At 18.0% G+C, this 19,339-nt stretch overlaps 13 protein-coding genes and 24 non-coding genes across 37 annotated transcripts, besides 1 other annotated feature; 14 read left to right on the top strand and 23 right to left on the bottom strand. All coding sequences in view use genetic code 5, as the record gives it.

The window, feature by feature from the left end:
* Nucleotides 1–3,873: a sequence feature (AT-rich region).
* Nucleotides 3,874–3,942, bottom strand: KEG99_t22. Its single transcript has one exon. It is a non-coding gene; the product is annotated as a tRNA-Met (tRNA).
* KEG99_r01 lies at nt 3,943–4,953 on the top strand. Its single transcript has one exon. It is a non-coding gene; the product is annotated as a s-rRNA (ribosomal RNA).
* KEG99_t21 lies at nt 4,954–5,019 on the top strand. Its single transcript has one exon. It is a non-coding gene; the product is annotated as a tRNA-Val (tRNA).
* KEG99_r02 lies at nt 5,020–6,405 on the top strand. The gene has a single exon. It is a non-coding gene; the product is annotated as a l-rRNA (ribosomal RNA).
* KEG99_t20 lies at nt 6,406–6,473 on the top strand. Its single transcript has one exon. It is a non-coding gene; the product is annotated as a tRNA-Leu (tRNA).
* Nucleotides 6,474–6,483: 10 nt separating this feature from the next.
* Nucleotides 6,484–7,431, top strand: ND1 (NADH dehydrogenase subunit 1). The gene has a single exon. The coding sequence runs from the start codon at nt 6,484–6,486 to the stop codon at nt 7,429–7,431; it is 948 nt and encodes a 315-aa protein (YP_002889395.1).
* A 16-nt stretch (nt 7,432–7,447) lies between these two features.
* On the bottom strand, nt 7,448–7,515 carry KEG99_t19. Its single transcript has one exon. It is a non-coding gene; the product is annotated as a tRNA-Ser (tRNA).
* A 6-nt stretch (nt 7,516–7,521) lies between these two features.
* On the bottom strand, nt 7,522–8,664 carry CYTB (cytochrome b). Its single transcript has one exon. The coding sequence runs from the start codon at nt 8,662–8,664 to the stop codon at nt 7,522–7,524; it is 1,143 nt and encodes a 380-aa protein (YP_002889394.1).
* On the bottom strand, nt 8,665–9,248 carry ND6 (NADH dehydrogenase subunit 6). Its single transcript has one exon. A coding segment is annotated over exon 1 (584 nt).
* A 5-nt stretch (nt 9,249–9,253) lies between these two features.
* KEG99_t18 lies at nt 9,254–9,317 on the top strand. The gene has a single exon. It is a non-coding gene; the product is annotated as a tRNA-Pro (tRNA).
* On the bottom strand, nt 9,318–9,392 carry KEG99_t17. Its single transcript has one exon. It is a non-coding gene; the product is annotated as a tRNA-Thr (tRNA).
* Nucleotides 9,393–9,397: 5 nt separating this feature from the next.
* Nucleotides 9,398–9,691, top strand: ND4L (NADH dehydrogenase subunit 4L). Its single transcript has one exon. The coding sequence runs from the start codon at nt 9,398–9,400 to the stop codon at nt 9,689–9,691; it is 294 nt and encodes a 97-aa protein (YP_002889392.1).
* On the top strand, nt 9,685–11,040 carry ND4 (NADH dehydrogenase subunit 4). The gene has a single exon. The coding sequence runs from the start codon at nt 9,685–9,687 to the stop codon at nt 11,038–11,040; it is 1,356 nt and encodes a 451-aa protein (YP_002889391.1).
* Nucleotides 11,041–11,042: 2 nt separating this feature from the next.
* On the top strand, nt 11,043–11,106 carry KEG99_t16. The gene has a single exon. It is a non-coding gene; the product is annotated as a tRNA-His (tRNA).
* ND5 (NADH dehydrogenase subunit 5) lies at nt 11,107–12,792 on the top strand. Its single transcript has one exon. The coding sequence runs from the start codon at nt 11,107–11,109 to the stop codon at nt 12,790–12,792; it is 1,686 nt and encodes a 561-aa protein (YP_002889390.1).
* Nucleotides 12,793–12,802: 10 nt separating this feature from the next.
* Nucleotides 12,803–12,872, top strand: KEG99_t15. The gene has a single exon. It is a non-coding gene; the product is annotated as a tRNA-Phe (tRNA).
* A 6-nt stretch (nt 12,873–12,878) lies between these two features.
* KEG99_t14 lies at nt 12,879–12,947 on the bottom strand. Its single transcript has one exon. It is a non-coding gene; the product is annotated as a tRNA-Glu (tRNA).
* A 12-nt stretch (nt 12,948–12,959) lies between these two features.
* Nucleotides 12,960–13,026, bottom strand: KEG99_t13. Its single transcript has one exon. It is a non-coding gene; the product is annotated as a tRNA-Ser (tRNA).
* A 2-nt stretch (nt 13,027–13,028) lies between these two features.
* KEG99_t12 lies at nt 13,029–13,095 on the bottom strand. Its single transcript has one exon. It is a non-coding gene; the product is annotated as a tRNA-Asn (tRNA).
* A 6-nt stretch (nt 13,096–13,101) lies between these two features.
* On the bottom strand, nt 13,102–13,159 carry KEG99_t11. Its single transcript has one exon. It is a non-coding gene; the product is annotated as a tRNA-Arg (tRNA).
* Nucleotides 13,160–13,223, bottom strand: KEG99_t10. The gene has a single exon. It is a non-coding gene; the product is annotated as a tRNA-Ala (tRNA).
* Nucleotide 13,224: 1 nt separating this feature from the next.
* On the bottom strand, nt 13,225–13,578 carry ND3 (NADH dehydrogenase subunit 3). The gene has a single exon. The coding sequence runs from the start codon at nt 13,576–13,578 to the stop codon at nt 13,225–13,227; it is 354 nt and encodes a 117-aa protein (YP_002889389.1).
* On the bottom strand, nt 13,579–13,646 carry KEG99_t09. Its single transcript has one exon. It is a non-coding gene; the product is annotated as a tRNA-Gly (tRNA).
* Nucleotides 13,647–13,666: 20 nt separating this feature from the next.
* On the bottom strand, nt 13,667–14,470 carry COX3 (cytochrome c oxidase subunit III). Its single transcript has one exon. The coding sequence runs from the start codon at nt 14,468–14,470 to the stop codon at nt 13,667–13,669; it is 804 nt and encodes a 267-aa protein (YP_002889388.1).
* Nucleotides 14,471–14,473: 3 nt separating this feature from the next.
* On the bottom strand, nt 14,474–15,148 carry ATP6 (ATP synthase F0 subunit 6). The gene has a single exon. It carries the CDS (start codon nt 15,146–15,148, stop codon nt 14,474–14,476), a length of 675 nt encoding a protein of 224 aa, YP_002889387.1.
* ATP8 (ATP synthase F0 subunit 8) lies at nt 15,142–15,321 on the bottom strand. Its single transcript has one exon. The coding sequence runs from the start codon at nt 15,319–15,321 to the stop codon at nt 15,142–15,144; it is 180 nt and encodes a 59-aa protein (YP_002889386.1).
* On the bottom strand, nt 15,322–15,390 carry KEG99_t08. Its single transcript has one exon. It is a non-coding gene; the product is annotated as a tRNA-Asp (tRNA).
* A 15-nt stretch (nt 15,391–15,405) lies between these two features.
* On the bottom strand, nt 15,406–15,476 carry KEG99_t07. Its single transcript has one exon. It is a non-coding gene; the product is annotated as a tRNA-Lys (tRNA).
* A 25-nt stretch (nt 15,477–15,501) lies between these two features.
* Nucleotides 15,502–16,185, bottom strand: COX2 (cytochrome c oxidase subunit II). Its single transcript has one exon. The coding sequence runs from the start codon at nt 16,183–16,185 to the stop codon at nt 15,502–15,504; it is 684 nt and encodes a 227-aa protein (YP_002889385.1).
* On the bottom strand, nt 16,186–16,253 carry KEG99_t06. Its single transcript has one exon. It is a non-coding gene; the product is annotated as a tRNA-Leu (tRNA).
* COX1 (cytochrome c oxidase subunit I) lies at nt 16,254–17,787 on the bottom strand. Its single transcript has one exon. A coding segment is annotated over exon 1 (1,534 nt).
* A 46-nt stretch (nt 17,788–17,833) lies between these two features.
* Nucleotides 17,834–17,900, top strand: KEG99_t05. Its single transcript has one exon. It is a non-coding gene; the product is annotated as a tRNA-Tyr (tRNA).
* A 12-nt stretch (nt 17,901–17,912) lies between these two features.
* Nucleotides 17,913–17,980, top strand: KEG99_t04. The gene has a single exon. It is a non-coding gene; the product is annotated as a tRNA-Cys (tRNA).
* Nucleotides 17,973–18,044, bottom strand: KEG99_t03. Its single transcript has one exon. It is a non-coding gene; the product is annotated as a tRNA-Trp (tRNA).
* On the bottom strand, nt 18,045–19,093 carry ND2 (NADH dehydrogenase subunit 2). Its single transcript has one exon. A coding segment is annotated over exon 1 (1,049 nt).
* Nucleotides 19,094–19,153: 60 nt separating this feature from the next.
* Nucleotides 19,154–19,221, bottom strand: KEG99_t02. Its single transcript has one exon. It is a non-coding gene; the product is annotated as a tRNA-Ile (tRNA).
* A 49-nt stretch (nt 19,222–19,270) lies between these two features.
* KEG99_t01 lies at nt 19,271–19,339 on the top strand. The gene has a single exon. It is a non-coding gene; the product is annotated as a tRNA-Gln (tRNA).

The following is a 19,339-nucleotide window of genomic DNA, read 5'->3' as shown; positions in this document are numbered from 1 at the left end:
TAATTTCTTATTATTTAATAAAAATTAAAATTAAATTTTTTAACCAAAATATTCAGGAATTGATGAATGGATTTTTGAACTAAAATTTAAAATTTAACTAAAATAAGAAGTTAATGAAATTAAATTTTTTAACCAAAATATTCAGGAATTGATGAATGGGTTTTTGAGCTAAAATTTAAAATTTAGCTAAAATAAGAAGTTAATGAAATTAAATTTTTTAACCAAAATATTCAGGAATTGATGAATGGGTTTTTGAGCTAAAATTTAAAATTTAATTAAAATAAGAAGTTAATGAAATTAAATTTTTTAATCAAAATACTCAGGAATTGATGAATGGGTTTTTGAGTTAAAATTTAAAATTTAGCTAAAATAAGAAGTTAATGAAATTAAATTTTTTAACCAAAATACTCAGGAATTGATGAATGGGTTTTTGAGCTAAAATTTAAAATTTAGTTAAAATAAGAAGTTAATGAAATTAAATTTTTTAACCAAAATATTCAGGAATTGATGAATGGGTTTTTGAGTTAAAATTTAAAATTTAACTAAAATAAGAAGTTAATGAAATTAAATTTTTAAACCAAAATATTCAGGAATTGATGAATGGGTTTTTGAGCTAAAATTTAAAATTTAACTAAAATAAGAAGTTAATGAAATTAAATTTTTAAACCAAAATATTCAGGAATTGATGAATGGGTTTTTGAGCTAAAAKTTAAAATTTAGSTAAAATAAGAAGTTAATTAAATTAAATTTTTTTAATCAAAATATTCAGGAATTGATGAATGGGTTTTTGAGTTAAAATTTAAAATTTAGCTAAAATAAGAAGTTAATGAAATTAAATTTTTTCACCAAAATACTCAGGAATTGATGAATGGGTTTTTGAGTTAAAATTTAAAATTTAGCTAAAATAAGAAGTTAATGAAATTAAATTTTTTAACCAAAATACTCAGGAATTGATGAATGGGTTTTTGAGTTAAAATTTAAAATTTAGCTAAAATAAGAAGTTAATGAAATTAAATTTTTTAACCAAAATACTCAGGAATTGATGAATGGGTTTTTGAGTTAAAATTTAAAATTTAGTTAAAATAAGAAGTTAATGAAATTAAATTTTTTAACCAAAATATTCAGGAATTGATGAATGGGTTTTTGAGCTAAAATTTAAAATTTAGCTAAAATAAGAAGTTAATGAAATTAAATTTTTTAATCAAAATACTCAGGAATTGATGAATGGGTTTTTGAGCTAAAAGTTAAAATTTAGTTAAAATAAGAAATTAATGAAATTAAATTTTTTAATCAAAATATTCAGGAATTGATGAATGGGTTTTTGAGTTAAAATTTAAAATTTAGCTAAAATAAGAAGTTAATGAAATTAAATTTTTAACCAAAATACTCAGGAATTGATGAATGGGTTTTTGAGCTAAAAGTTAAAATTTAGCTAGAATAAGAATTTATTGAAATGATGGGATAATTTTTAGTTAATTTGAAATTAATGTTTAATTTAAAATAATTGAGATAGTTTAATATTATTGTGTTAATTGAATATATATTTTAATTATATAATGAGAAAATGAATATAAAATTAAATTTTATAAAAAAATTATATTAATATTTTATAATAAAATTTAAGATAAGTTTAAAAATAAACTTATTTTTAATTTTAAAGAGAATTTTATTTTTAATTGTTATTTTTATAAAAATTTTAGAATTTTAAAAATTATAATATTATAAATAAGCTAGTTATTTATAAGGAAGAATTATTATAATTTAAAAATTATTTTAAATAAACTTATTTTTTTTTTTATTTTGGAAAAAATAAAAATTTAAATTTAAAATATTTATTTATATATTTATGGTATAAAAATAATTATTAGTAATACGCTATTATTATTAATAATAATATATTTTACTATATTTAAATTATAGATTTAATATAATTAATTTAATTTTTTAAATTTGAAAATAAAATAAAATATTTATATATAATTAAATAATTATATATTATATATTAAATATATTAATTATTCTATACTTACCTCATATTATTATTAACTAATTAATAGAATTAAAATTATTAATAAATAAAATATTTATATTAATATAATAAAAAATTAATATATATATATAAATTAATTAATATAAATAAAATATTTATTTATTATTAAAATTAAATTTTAACCAATAAATACATACCCCTTAATATGGAAAAAGATATATAAAATATTTATATATTAATAAATACATATTTATATAATGAAATAAATTAATCAATATGTATTAAATAATTTATTAATAATTAAACTTGATATTTAAATAATAAATACTTACCCCTTATTAAATATAAGGAAATTTTATATATAATATAAATATTTATTAATTAATATTAATATTTATATATATAGAGATTAATCTTATATAATTAATAAAATACAGATTATTTAATTAAATATATAATTGTCTAATTGAAATAGATTAAAAAATAATAATAAAATATTTATATATTAATAAATAAATATATTAAACATTAAATAGATTAATTAATAATTAATTAAAATATTTATATATTAATAAATAATTATTTATATATATATTATTTATAAATTATTAATGATAATTAAATATTTATTAAAAAAAAAAAAAAAATTAGATTGATTTTTATTTATAATTTAATTAAATTAATTTATAAATTTAAATAATTATAGAAAAAATTTTATCAAAAAAACTAAGTCAATTTTATTTACTAAAAATTTGAATATTTTTATAGTAATATATTATAATATATTAGTTATAATTTATGTTTACTAATATAAATTTTTATTATTATATTTAATATAAAATTTATTTTATTTATATTTTTAAAATTTGAATTAAAAAATTAATAGGAAGAGTTAATTTTATTTATTTTATTGATAAAAAAGGAAGAATTTTTATTTAATAAAATTAAAGATTTTAAGGGTAAAATTTTTTATTGTTTATTATAAAATAATACTATTATAATTGTTTATATTAAATCTAATAATCTTTGCCATTTATGTCAAATATATTTAATTAATTTAAAATAAATTATTGTTATTAAAATAATAATTAAATAATTGATAACTAATTACATATTTTATTACAATTATTATTATATTTAATATAAAATTTATTTTATTTATATTTTTAAAATTTGAATAATAGGAAGAGTTAATTTTATTTATTTTATTGATAAAAAAGGAAGAATTTTTATTTAATAAAATTAAAGATTTTAAGGGTAAAATTTTTTATTGTTTATTATAAAATAATACTATTATAATTTTTTATATTAAAATTAATAATATTTAATATTTATGTCAAATATATTTAATTAATTTAAAATAAATTATTGTTATTAAAATAATAATTAAATAATTAATAAAAAATTACATATTTTATTAAAATTATTATTATATTTAATATAAAATTTATTTTATTTATATTTTTAAAATTTGAATAATAGGAAGAGTTAATTTTATTTATTTTATTGATAAAAAAGGAAGAATTTTTATTTAATAAAATTAAAGATTTTAAGGGTAAAATTTTTTACTGTTTATTATAAAATAATACTATTATAATTTTTTATATTAAAATTAATAATATTTAATATTTATGTTAAATATATTTAATTAATTTAAAATAAATTATTGTTATTAAAATAATAATTAAAGAGTTAATAAAAAATCACATATTTTATTAAAATTATTATTATTATTATATTTAATATAATAAAATTATATGTGTATTTTTAAAATTTAAAAAATAGTAAGAATTATTTTACTCATTTTAGAGATAAAAAGAGTGAGAATTTTTTATTAAAAAATATTATTATTTATATTAATATATATATATATATATAATATATAAAAAGAAGAAAATTGAAATTTCTATATAAAGATTATGAGTCTTTAAGCTTTATTAGCTTATCTTTTATTTTTAAAATTAATCTTTTGATTTTGAGTAAAAAAATTCAGTATTTTATATAAAATATAAAAATTATATATAGTTACTTTCTATATTTTTTGTATTAATATTATTAATTAATATATTTAATAATTTATTTTAATTTTTTTAAAGAAAGTTTAATTCTAACTTTGAAATTTATTATAAATTTTATTTAATATATAAATTTTTAATATAATATTATTATTTTTTAAATAAAGATGATATAATTATTTAGTATATAAAATTGTATTTAAATAAAAGTAGATTTTTTTATAGAATTATATTTATTTAAGATGGAAAAAACTGGTGCCCGCATTCGCGGTTCGCCAAGTCGCCTAAGTGAATCCGTTAAGTTTCAGAGACATTAATTATGCGGTAATTTTCTGAGGGCTAGACTTAAATCCCGGTGAACGTTTCCGAATTTTATGTATTAAAAATTTATAAGTACTCTGTAATATTTTTTGGAAATGCGCTTCGAGACTAGGATTAGATACCCTATTATTTTAATTGTAAATTTGTTTTTAGTTTAGAAAATTATTATTTTATATAAATTTTTATTTTAATTTATTTTTAATTAGGTAGTATTAGGTATGTTCTTGAAACTTTAAGAATTTGACGGTAATTCATTCAATTTAGAGGAACTTGTTTTTTAATTGATAATCCACGATAATAATTACCTAATTTATTTTGTTTGTATATCGTCGTTTTAAAAAAATTTTTAAAGAATAAATAATTTTTAAAATATAATTTTTATTTTTATATAAATTCAGATCAAGGTGCAGCTATTTATTTAGGTTAAAATGAGTTACAATAAAATATATTTATACGGATTTTAAGTATTAATATTTAAATTAAGGGGGATTTAAAAGTAAAATTAAATGATTATTTAATTTGAGATTTGTTTTGAATTATGTACATATCGCCCGTCGCTCTCATTATAAAATGAGATAAGTCGTAACAAAGTAAAAGTACTGGAAAGTGTTTTTAGAATTAAAATTTCAAATTTTAGTTTAATTAAAATTATTCATTTACATTGAATTGATATAAAATATTTTATAGATTTGAATTAGATTTAATTATTAATTTAATTAATTTTTGAAAATAAATATTTTTATTTAAAGTTATATTAATTATTTTAATTGTTTTAGTATTAAAATTATAAATAATAATTATATTATAAAATGTAAGTGATTTATGAATTAATTTTAAAAATATTTAATTAACAAAGTAAAATTAATTTTTTGTACCTTTTGTATCAGGGTTTATTAATTAAATATTATTTATTAATAATTTTCTCGAATTAATTAGAGTTAATATATTATTTAATTTAATGTTTAATTATTATTTATAATAGTATATTAGGGGAGAAATTCTAGTCAATAATTAAGATATCTAGTTTTTTTAGAAATAAATTTAATTTATTTATTAAGTTTGTTAGTTAAATAATATTTATTTAAGATATTTACTTAATAAAAAGAGTTTAAGGGATTAGCTTTAAATTTTAATTTAAAAATAAAAATATTATTTATATTTAATAAATTATAGATTTAAAAATGGTTTTTATTTAAAGTTTGTAATAATTTATTATTAATTTTATTAAAAATAATTTTTTTTATTTTAATTTTTTATAAAAATATTTTAATTAATAAATTTTTAAAATTAATAATGATAAAATTATTATATTTATAATTTATGTTTTTATTAATTTTAATTTTTAAAATTAATTATAAGGAACTAGACAAATTTAATATTTACCTGTTTAACAAAAACATGTCTTTTTGATTTTAATTTAAAGTCTAATCTGCCCACTGAAATAATTTTAAATGGCCGCGGTATTCTGACCGTGCAAAGGTAGCATAATCATTAGTTTTTTAATTGAAAGCTTGTATGAATGATTGAATAAGATATTTATTGTCTCATAATTATTTTAATTAAAATTTAATTTTTAAATTAAAAAGTTTAAATTTTATTATAGGACGAGAAGACCCTATAGATTTTTATAATTAAATTTATAGTTTTAATTTAATTTATTAATTAATTAAATTTTTAATTATTTTGTTGGGGTGACATTAAAATTAAATTAACTTTTAATTTAATTGAACATTAATTTATGAAATTTTAATATATAAATTATTTATATTATTTTATTATTATAATTGATCCTTAATTTTAGATTGTTAAATTAAAATACCTTAGGGATAACAGCGTAATTTATTTGGAGAGATCATATTAATAAATAAGTTTGCGACCTCGATGTTGAATTAAGATAATGTTTAGGTGGAGATACTTAAATAATAGGTCTGTTCGACCTTTAAATTCTTACATGATTTGAGTTCAGATCGGCGTGAGCCAGATCGGATTCTATCCTTAATTAATTAATAATATTTTTGTACGAAAGGACTTAATATTATAAATATTTTATGGTTATTGAATAACAGTAAAATTTTAATTATTATCTTGGCAGACTAGTGCGTTAAATTTAGAATTTAAATATGAAAATGAAAAATTTTTAGATAATAATAAATGTAAATGTTAATAAATTTTTTTTTAATATTATTGAGATATTTAATTTTATTAATTAATGTTTTAATTGGTGTAGCTTTTTTAACTTTATATGAACGAAAAGTTCTTGGGTATGTGCAAGAACGTAAAGGTCCTAATAAAATAGGTTTTTTAGGAATTCTTCAACCATTTAATGATGCAATTAAATTATTTTCTAAGGAGTATCTTTTAAGATATAATTTTAATTATTATATTTATTTGATTTCTCCTATATTTATATTAATATTAAGTTTATTTATTTGAGTTTTGATACCATTTATATTTAATATTTGAGAGTTAAATTTAGGGGTTTTATTTTTATTAAGAATTTTAAGTATTAGAGTTTATTTTACTATATATTCGGGGTGATCTTCGAATTCAGTTTACTCATTGTTGGGGTCTTTACGTTCTGTTGCTCAGACTATTTCTTATGAAGTAAGGCTAGCAATAATTTTAATTATTTTTATTTTTTTAATTGATAGTTTTAATTTTTATGATTTAATAATTTATCAATTTAATTTACCTATATTATTATATTTAATTCCTTTATTTTTTATATTTATAGTAAGTTCAATTGCTGAATTAAATCGGTCTCCATTTGATTTTGTTGAAGGAGAATCTGAATTAGTTTCGGGATTTAATATTGAATATGCAAGAGGAATGTTTGCTTTTTTATTTTTAGCTGAGTATTCTATAATTTTATTTTTTAGAATAATATGAATATTGATATTTATGGGGGTTTTATGATTTAATATTTGTTCTTATTTATTTATTATATTATCTTTTAGATTAATTATTTTAATTCGTGGGACATACCCACGGTTTCGATATGATATGTTAATAGGATTAGCATGAAAAAAATTTCTTCCTTTTATTTTAACTTATTTAATTTTTATTTTAGGAGTAAAATTTTTAATTTATGTAATTATTTTTTAAAAAAAATAATAAGTTAAAGTTAATAGTATATTTTAAATACTATTTTATGTTTTCAAAACATATACTTATTCAAGTTCATTAACTTAGATTTTATTTTTTAAAAATAATTGTATCTCATAATTTTATGATTAAAGGTAAAATAATAAAATATATGAAATATAGAATTGTTATAATTTGTGATATTAAAATAAAAGGAGATTCTACTGGTTGAGCTCCTAATCAAGTTAGTAGTAAAAAAATATTAATTATTGATCAAAATATAATTTGATTTATTGGGTAAAATTTTGATGTAAATATAAAATTATTTTTAATTATTGGCATAATAAAATAAATTCTAATTGATAAGAATAATGCAATTACACCTCCTAATTTATTAGGGATAGATCGAAGAATAGCATAAGCAAATAAAAAATATCATTCTGGTTGAATGTGAATTGGGGTAACAAATGGGTTGGCTGGTGAAAAATTTTCAGGATCTCCTATTATATAAGGGTTGATTATAATTAATATTAATATAATAAAAATTAAAGTAATAAATCCTAATGAATCTTTAATTGTAAAATATGGGTGGAATGAAATTTTATATAAATTTCTGTTTGTTCCTAAAGGATTATTTGATCCAGTTAGGTGTAGAAATGTTAAATGAATAATAACTATTGCTAAGATAATAAAAGGTATAATAAAATGTAAAGAATAGAATCGATTTAATGTTGAGTTATCAACTGAGAATCTTCCTCAGATTCATAAAACAATTGATTCTCCTAAGTATGGAATTGCAGAGATTAAATTTGTAATTACTGTAGCTCCTCAAAAAGATATTTGTCCTCATGGCAGGACATATCCTAAAAATGCAGTAGCTATAGTTATAAAAAGGATAATAATACCAATGTTTCATACTTTATTAAATTTATAGGATATATAATATAAACCTCGTCCTATATGAGTATATAAACAAATAAAAAAAAAAGATGCTCCATTTATATGAATTAATCGTATTAATCAACCATAATTTACGTCTCGACAAATATGGATAATTCTATTAAAGGCGAAATTGATGTTAGGACAATAATGTATAGATAAAAATAGGCCTGAAATAATTTGAATTAGTAGACATAATCCTAATAGTGATCCAAAGTTTCATCAAATAGAGATATTTAATGGTGTTGGTAATTTAATAATACTATTATATGTAATTTTAATAATTGGGTTATGTTTAATTATATTTTTTAACATTAAATGTGTTGACGTAATGGGCCGTATATTTTTATACATATTTTTATTACAGAAAATAATGTAAATAATAAATAAATTATTGTTATTAAAGTAACTTTATAGTTATTATTAAATATTTGATGTATATTGTATCTATTGCTATTAGATCAATTATTTATTTTAATAATTAAATTATGATTTATATTGAGCTCAATTATGTTAATTGAAAAATAATCAAATACATATATAATAAATATTAAAATAAAAGAGATTGAGATTATAATTGTTAAAAATTTAATGTTAAGATTATCATTTAATTGATATTTCTCATTTGATGCTGTTCTTACAAAGTATAAAAATAATACTAAAATTCCACCAATTATTGTAAGAAAAAGTATATAAGAGAATCAAAAATTTTTATATAATAATCTAGTTTTTAAACATATAATAATAGAAAATATAATTAAATAAATTATTATTTCAATAGGGTGAATAGATTTAATTATTAAGATTAATAAAATTAATATGATAGATGATAAAATTAATAAAAAATTAAATGATATTTCTTTGAAATTTAGAAAGTTTGAATATAAATATATTGACATTTTATCAAGATATAGTTTATTAAAATATTAATTTTGGAGATTAATGATGTAAAATTTTTACTATTTTGATTACTATAAAATCGTGTATTTTGATTTAATTTTAATTTACAAGATTAATGTTTTATTAGTTTAAACTATATAGTAATTAAATGTTAACATTTTCTTGATTTTATAGATTAATTTTATTAATTATTATTTTAATAATTTTTATTAAATTTAATAAACATATTTTATTAATTTTAATAAGACTAGAATTTTTTGTTATTATAATGTTTTATGTGTTATTTATGTATTTTAGAATACTTAATGTTAATCAATTTGTTTCTTTATATTATTTAATTTTTTCGGTAAATGAAAGTGTAATAGGACTTACTATCATAATTATTATTATACGAAGTGAAGGAAATGATTATTTAAGTTCTTTAAGAGTATTGAAATGATAAAATATATTTTAATTATTTTATTGATTAAATTATTATTTTTAATTATTAATAAAAATAATATATTAAATATTTTGTTTCAAAATATGATAATTATATTATTAATTTTTTTTATTGTTAATTATAGATATATTAAATTAAATATAATAGACTTTTATGCAATTTATTATGATTTTGGTTTGGATTTTTTTTCATTTTGAATAATTAATTTATCTATTTGGATTATTTTACTAATAATATTAGCAAGGTTAAAGGTAGTTAAATATAAAAATTTTTTATTTTTATTTGTTGTGAATTTAATATTCATATTATTTTTTTTAGTTATATCTTTTAGGGTATTAAATTTATTAATATTTTATATTATATTTGAAGCTAGATTAATTCCTACGTTATTTTTAATTTTGGGTTGAGGGTATCAGATTGAGCGTATTGAAGCAGGAATATACATAATATTATACACTTTAGTTTTTTCATTACCATTTTTATTAATAATATTTTATATATATCATATATCATATTCATTAGATATTGAATATCTTAATATTAAAAAATTAAATTTTGATTCTTTTTTATATAATTTTGTTATGATAATTTTTTTTGTTAAAATTCCTATATTTAGTTTACATGGTTGGTTACCTAAAGCTCATGTGGAAGCTCCAGTTTCTGGGTCAATAATTTTAGCTGGGGTTATACTTAAATTAGGGGGATATGGGATTTATCGATTAATATTTATTAGAGAAAATTTAATATCAAATTATATAATAAGTATTTTAGTATTTAGATTGGTTGGTTCAATTTATTTAAGTTTAGTTTGTTTACGTCAGGTTGATATAAAATCCTTAGTTGCTTATTCTTCTGTTGTTCATATAGGGTTAGTAATTGGAGGCTTATTTTCTTTAGAGATTATTGGGGTACAAGGAGCTTTTTTAATAATAATTTCTCATGGATTGTGTTCTTCTGGATTATTTTGTTTAGTTAATATATTTTATGAGCGATCCTTAAGACGAAGATTAATTATTAATAAAGGTATATTATCTTATTGTTCTCCAATAATAATAATATGATTTTTGTTATGTATAGGTAATATATCAGCTCCTCCGAGTTTAAATTTAATTAGTGAAATTTTTTTATTAATAAGATTACTTAGGTTAACAAAATTTTTAGTTATTATTTTAATGTTATTTTTATTTTTTAGAAGATGTTATTCATTATATTTATATTCATATGTTTGTTATGGTAAAAGTTTATTTTTATATAGATTTACTAGATTTTCAGTTCGAGAGTTTTTTTTAATTTTAATACATTTAATTCCTTTAAATTTAATAATTTTGAAAATTGATATTTTCTATTAGCAACTTAGATAGTTTAAATTAAAATAATGATTTGTGGTGTCATTGATATATAATATATTCTAAGTTATTATCAGATTACTTGTAAGATTTTTTTTTTTTTTTATTGGAATAGTTATATTTTTTGTTAGTTTATTTTTTTTAATAAATAAATATATTTATATATTAGAATGAAATATTATTTCTTTGAATTCAGTTGATATTTATATATTATTTATATTTGATTGAATATCATTATTATTTATAAGTTTTGTTCTTTTTATTTCTTCAATGGTTTTAATTTATAGTTTTGATTATATAAAAGAGGATTTAAGATTTAATCGATTTATTATATTAATTTTATTATTTGTTTTTTCTATATTATTAATAATTATAAGTCCTAATCTAATTAGGATTTTATTAGGTTGAGATGGGTTAGGATTAATTTCTTATTGTTTAGTAGCTTATTATCAGAATATTAAGTCTTATAATGCAGCTATATTGACTGTTTTAATAAATCGATTTGGGGATACAGGGTTAATGATGTCATTAAGAATTATATATTATATGGGTTCATGAAATTTAATGTTATATAATTGAGTAGATTTTTTAGTTATTATATTAGTTTGTTTAGCAGCTTTTACTAAGAGAGCTCAAATTCCGTTTTCTTCTTGATTGCCTGCGGCAATAGCTGCACCAACTCCTATTTCTTCTTTAGTTCATTCTTCTACTTTAGTTACTGCTGGAGTTTATTTGGTTATTCGATTTAATGATTTATTAATAATAAGGGGATTGAATGAGTTAATTTTAATTTTGTCTGTTTTGACTATATTTATAGCGGGGGTGAGAGCTAATTGAGAGTATGATTTAAAAAAAATCATTGCTCTTTCTACTTTAAGTCAATTAGGTTTAATGATAGCTATTTTATCTTTGGGTGGTGTGAAATTAGCTTATTTACATTTATTAACACATGCAATATTTAAGGCTTTATTATTTATGTGTGCAGGTGTAATTATTCATTCAATAAAAAATTTTCAAGATATTCGTTTTATGGGGTCTATAGTTTATATTATGCCTTATACAATAATATGTTTTAATGTAGCTAATTTAAGATTAATAGGTATACCTTTTTTGGCTGGGTTTTATTCTAAGGATTTAATTTTAGAACAATTGATATTTATAGGAGAAAGATTAATTATTATATTTTTATTTTATATTTCTATTGGGTTAACAGTTTCCTACACTCTTCGTATATTTTTATATAGATTGTTTATAGAAATAAAAATATCTAGTTGTTTTAGATTAAAGGATGAAAATTTTTATATAAATTTTAGAATAATTTTTATATTAATTATATCTGTAATTAGGGGGAAGTTTTTATATAGTTTGATATTTTTTAATATTAATTTTATTGTTTTACCTAAGATATTAAAATTAATAGTTTTATTTTTTAGATTTTTGGGTTTAATAATTGGTTTATTTATTTTTTATTTAAATTTTTATTTTTGTAATCATTTAATGATTTTAAAAAATTTTTTTAATAAAATATGATTTTTATTTGATTTATTTTATAATATGTTGGGATTAATTTTTAGATTTTCGGGAAAGTTATATATTTTAAATGAAAAGATATGAGGTGAATATATATATATGAATATTTTATTAAAAATAAAGTATTTTGTTAAGAATGTTGATTATTTTTATATTAATTCGTTTAAATTAATTATATTTATTTATTTTTATGTTTTATTTGTAATTTTATTATTTTATATTTAGTTTGAATTTTATTTAAATAGCTTAAAATTGAGAGTTTAATATTGAAGATATTAAGGTGATTTTTATATAATCTTTAAATAATTAAAATTTTATAAGTATAATAAATTTACTTTTTTTATATTGAAAATATAATGTTTTAATTAAACTATATAAAATAAAATAATAAGAAATAAAAATGGATTTATCCATAAAAATTTTAAATTAGAAGTTTAAATTTGAGTAAAAAATCTTATTTCCTTAATTGGAAATTTTATTTCAATGAAATTATTAACAATAATTTACCTCTGATTTGGTTTCAATTAAATAAATATTTAATATATTTTATTTCAAGTCGAAATTGAATGTAATGGGTATATACTATATAAAAAAGATTAACTAGTAATTAGTAATTTTTGATTGCAATTCAAATATTTTATATAAATTATAATCCTTTTATTTTATTCAAAATAAGGATCCATCATTTCATTCAATAAATACTCCTCAAATTAATAAAAATCTGAATATTAAGAATGTAAAAATTCAAATTAATGGGTTTCTAAATCACATAGATGGGATAATAGGGAATAAGATAACAATTTCAATATCGAAAATTAAGAAAATAATTCTAATTAAGTAGAATCGTAAGGAAAATGGTGTTCGTGGTGATGATAGAGGGTCAAATCCACATTCAAATGGAGATGATTTTTCTCGATCAGAATATTTTTTTTTTGAAATAATAATATTTATTATAATTATAATAATTGTTATTAACCTACAAATAGTAAATAAATTTATGATTATAAAAATTATTTATACTGAATAAATTTCAGACTTTTTAATTGGAAGTTAAATATACTTTTATATATTATATAAATAATATTAATTATAGTTTAAATTAATTAAATCTTCATCAATAAATTGAAATATATAGGAATAGTCATACAATATCAACAAAGTGTCAATATCAAGAGGCAGCTTCAAAACCAAAATGATGATTTTTAGAAAAATGATTATTTTTAAGTCGAATTAAACATACTATTAAAAATATAGTTCCGATTAATACATGTATTCCATGAAATCCTGTTGCTATGTAAAATGTTGATCCATAAATGGAGTCTGCAATAGTAAAATATGCATCGTTATATTCATATTTTTGTAAAATTCTAAAATAGATTCCTAGAATAATTGTTGTAGTTAATCTAATTATTCTTTGTTTAAAATTTTTATTAATTAATCTATGGTGAGATCATGTAATTCTCGCTCCAGATGAAATTAAAATAATAGTGTTTAATAAAGGAATATGATATGGGTTAAATGGGATAATTCCAATTGGTGGTCATATTCTTCCAATTTCAATATTTGGAGAAAGAGATGCATGGAAGTATGCTCAAAAAAATGATAAAAAGAAAAATACTTCAGATGTGATAAATAAAATTATTCCTCAGTTTATATTTATATATACTTCTTTTGAATGGAGTCCTTGAAATGTTGATTCACGTGTTACATCACGTCATCATTGGTATGATGATAAAATTATAATTAAAATTCCTAGTAAAAATATTAATAAGATTTTATAATGGAATCATTTAATGAATCCTCTAGTTATAATAATTATTCCTAATGAAGAAGTCAAAGGTCAAGGTCTTTTTTCTACTATATGAAAAGGGTGATTATTTATTGACATTTGTATAAAATTTATATTTTATTTAATTTCTCTTGAATATAAAGTACTTAAGATAGAAAAAACATAGGCTTGGATAATAGCTACAGCTCTTTCTAAAGATAGAAGTAAAATTTGTGCTAATACTATAAAGCTAATTAAAATTGTTCTTGAAGAAGGTCCAGTAGATCTAATTAGTGTAATAAGTAAATGTCCTGCAATTATATTTGCTGCTAATCGAATTGCTAATGTACCTGGTCGAATTAAATTTCTAATTGATTCAATTATAACTATAAAAGGTATTAAAATGGATGGTGTTCCTATTGGAACTATATGGGCAAATATGTTATTATAAAATTTTATTCATCCAAAAATTATTAAAGATATTCATAAAGGAAGAGATAATCTTAAAGTTATTGATATATGTCTTGATCTTGTAAAAATATATGGGAATAATCCTATAAAATTATTAATTATAATAAATATGAAAATAGTTGTAAAAATAATATTTCTTCCTTTAGCGTTTTTATTGATTAAAATTTTTAATTCTTTATTAATAAAGTTTGTTAATTGAATTCATATTATATTAGTTCGTGAAGGAATTAGTCAGAATGTATATGGTAAAATAATTAATCTTATAAATGATCTTATTCAATTTAATGGTAATGTAAAGATTGTAGTTGCTGGATCAAAGATTGAAAATAGATTTGTTATCATTTTCAGGTTAGGAATTTATTTTTAGAATTATATGAGATAATTTTATTATCATTTGAATTGGAAATTAAATTATTAGGTAAATAAATAAAGTATATTAAAGAGATGCATACAATAAAAATTATTGTAAATATAGTTAATAATAATATTCAATTTATTGGGGATATTTGTGGAATTTAAAAGTATTTTATATAAAATTATTTTAAATTGACAATTTAATGTTATATTTATTTAACTAACTTTTAAAATAAAAAATTATTTCATTAGAAGTAATTGTTAATTTACTATAAAATGGTTTAAGAGACCAGTACTTACTTTCAGTCATCTAATGAATAATATAATAAAATTATTAATTATTAATTAAATTTTTTAATTCATGAAATAAAAGATTTAATATTGGTTGATTCTACAATAATTGGTATAAATCTGTGATTTGCTCCGCAAATTTCAGAGCACTGACCATAAAATAATCCAGGTCGGATTGTTATAAGGTTAGTTTGGTTGATACGACCTGGAGTTGCGTCGATCTTAATTCCTAAAGAGGGAATTGTTCATGAATGAATTACATCAACCGATGAGATTAATAACCGAATTTGTGTATTTAAGGGAATGATTATACGATTTCTTACTTCTAATAATCGGAATTCATTTTTATTTAGTTCTTCAGTGGGAATTATAAAAGAATCAAATTCAATGTTATTAAAGTCTGAATATTCATATCTTCAATATCATTGATGAGCTATACATTTAATTGTTATTATAGGAGAAAAAATTTCATCCATTAAATAGAGAATTTTAATAGATGGGAATGCTATAAAAATTAAAATAATTATTGGAATAAAAGTTCAAATTAATTCAATTAATTGATTTTGTATTAATGTTCGATTAATAATTTTATTTAAAGAAATAGATGAAATGATATATACTACTATTATAGTAATCAAAATATTAATTATTAAAATATAATCATGAAATATAGTAAGGTGTTCTATTGAAGGGGAGTTGGCGTCTTGAAGGGAAATTATAGATCATGTACACATTTCTAATAAAAATTAAATTAATTTTATATTTAGAGTTTAAATCTAAGGCACTAATCTGCCATATTAGAATTTAATTAGAATTGGTAATTCTGTATATCTATGTTCCATAGGTGGAAATTTTTGTAATCATTCGATTGATGAAATTATATTTTCATTAAAAATGATTTGTCGGTTAGAAATTAATGATTCTCATAAGATAAAAATAAATATTATAATTCTTATTAAAGAGATTAATGATCCAATTGATGAGATAATATTTCAAGATAAAAAGGCATCAGGATAGTCTGAATATCGTCGTGGTATTCCTGATAATCCTAAAAAATGTTGAGGAAAAAATGTAGTATTGACACCAATAAATATTAATATAAATTGGTTATTTAATCAAAAAGGATTTAATGTTAATCCTGTAATTAAAGGGTATCAATGAATAAATCCACCTATGATAGCAAATACTGCTCCTATAGATAGTACATAATGAAAATGAGCAACTACATAATATGTGTCGTGTAAAATAATATCAATTGATGAATTTGCTAAAGTAATTCCTGTTAAACCTCCTAAAGTAAATAAAAAAATAAATCCAATTGATCATAATATTGTTGGGGAATTATTAAATTTAAAACCATGTAAGGTTGCTAATCAACTAAATACTTTAATACCAGTGGGTACTGCAATAATTAATGTTGCAGATGTAAAATATGCTCGAGTATCTACATCTATACCTACTGTAAATATATGATGTGCTCAAACTACAAATCCTAAAATTCCAATTGCTGTTATTGCATAGATTATTCCTAATATACCAAAGGTTTCTTTTTTTCCGGTTTCTGAAAAAATTATATGGGAAATTATACCAAATCCAGGTAAGATTAAAATATAAACTTCTGGATGTCCAAAAAATCAAAATAAGTGTTGGTATAAAATTGGATCTCCACCTCCTGCAGGGTCAAAAAATGTAGTATTTAAATTTCGATCTGTTAAAAGTATAGTGATAGCTCCTGCTAAGACAGGAAGAGATAATAGTAGTAAAATAGCTGTAATTCCTACAGCTCATCTAAATAAAGATATTTGATCTAAATTTAATCCTAGTGGTCGTATATTAATAATAGTTGAAATAAAATTAATTGCACCTATAATTGAAGATATTCCTGCTAAATGTAAAGAAAAAATAGCTAAATCTACTGATGGTCCTCTATGATAGAGATTATTTGATAATGGGGGGTATACTGTTCATCCTGTTCCTACTCCTTGATTAATTACTCTACTAATTAGTAGTAATGTTAAAGATGGGGGGAGTAATCAAAATCTTATATTATTTATTCGAGGAAATGCTATATCAGGAGCTCCAAGTATTAAAGGAATTAATCAGTTACCAAATCCTCCAATTATAATTGGTATAATTATAAAGAAAATTATAATAAAAGCATGTGCAGTTACAATTGAATTATAAATTTGATCATTATTGATTAATGGTCCTGGGGTTCCTAATTCAGCTCGAATAATTAATCTTAAAGATGTTCCTAATATTCCTGCCCAAATACCAAAGATAAAATATAAAATTCCAATATTTTTGTGATTTGTAGAAAAAAGTCATTTTTGCATTTAAATAAAATTAATTTAAATAGGATTACATAAATAAAATTAAAAAGATAGTATGGCTGAAGGTTAGGCGATAAATTGTAAATTTATTTATAAAATTAATATTTTTACTATTAAAATTTTAATTTAATCTTGTAGTTTATAAAAATTTTAAATTGCAAATTTAAAGAAGTACAATTTGTGTATACTAAGATTTAATAAATCCTTTATATTATAATTAACTTTGAAGGTTAATAGTTTAAACTTTAACTTAAAATCTTTAGTATAAATCAAATAAGGTTATAATAATTAAAGAAAAATATCTTAAAATAGTGATTATAATTATTATAAAATTTAATTTATTAAAAAAATATGATTTATAAGAAAAATCTTTTGAATATTTTTTTATTATTAAAGGGTTAAATTTTGATTTAATTAAAATTATTGAAGTATAAGTTAATCGTAAATAGAAAAAGAGTGTTATTAATGAAGAGATAATTAGAATGGAGGTAATTAAATATATTTTATTAAAAATTAAAAATTTAATTGAAATAATTTTTGTAATAAATCCTATAAAAGGAGGTAGTCCAGCTAATGATAAAATATTTAAAAATAAAAATAATTTTATTAAATAATGATAATTATTTAATAAATAAAGATTATTAATATAATAGAAATTATTTACATTAAGTATATTAATAATAGAAAATAAAATTATTATATATATTAATATATATATAATTATTAGATAAATAGATATATTAGAGTTAATGGTTAATCATCTGGTTTGGTTAATTGATGAGAATGCAAAAATTTTGCGAAGGTTGTTTTGATAAATTCCTTGAATTGATCTAATTATTGAAGAAATAATAATTGTTATATAAATAATTGTATTTTCATTAAAAAAAGAAATAATTGTTAAGGGAATAATTTTTTGTCAAGTTGATATTAAAAAAAATATTATTCATGGTAAGTTTAATATAATTTCGATATATCATAGGTGAAAAGGATATAATCCTATTTTTAAAATTATAGATAATCTTAATATAATTTCTATAAAGTTTGTATTAAAAATATTTAATCTATAATCATTAATTCATATTAAAGTGATTGTAATTAAGAATCTTGATGAACTAATAGTTTGTACAATGAAATATTTAAATAAAAATGTATGATTATTAATTATTTTTGATAATATAATAATAGGAATAAATCTTATTAAATTAATTTCTAATATTATTCAAATAATTATTCATGAATGAGAAGATAAAGTAATTAAAGTTCTTAATATTAAAATAAAATAGAAAATTAATATGATCAATAATTTTATTAATTAATAATATATATATTATTAGCAATAATTTAATAAATTTTAAAAATTGAAATTATTAAATGAAAGAAAAACTTTATTTTCATGAATTATTCTATCAAAATAATCCTTTTATCAGGCATTTCATTCATTAAATTATTATTATTATTATTATATAATATATATTATATATATATATATATTTTAGTGTATGGGGCACAAAAATTTTTGATATTTTTAGTAATAGTTCAATTCTATTAAATATAA

This window comes from Cephus cinctus, mitochondrion, assembly GCF_000341935.2.
Source record: "Cephus cinctus mitochondrion, complete genome".
NCBI lineage: Eukaryota > Metazoa > Arthropoda > Insecta > Hymenoptera > Cephidae > Cephus > Cephus cinctus.
This window is presented reverse-complemented; position numbering and strand designations above follow the sequence as displayed.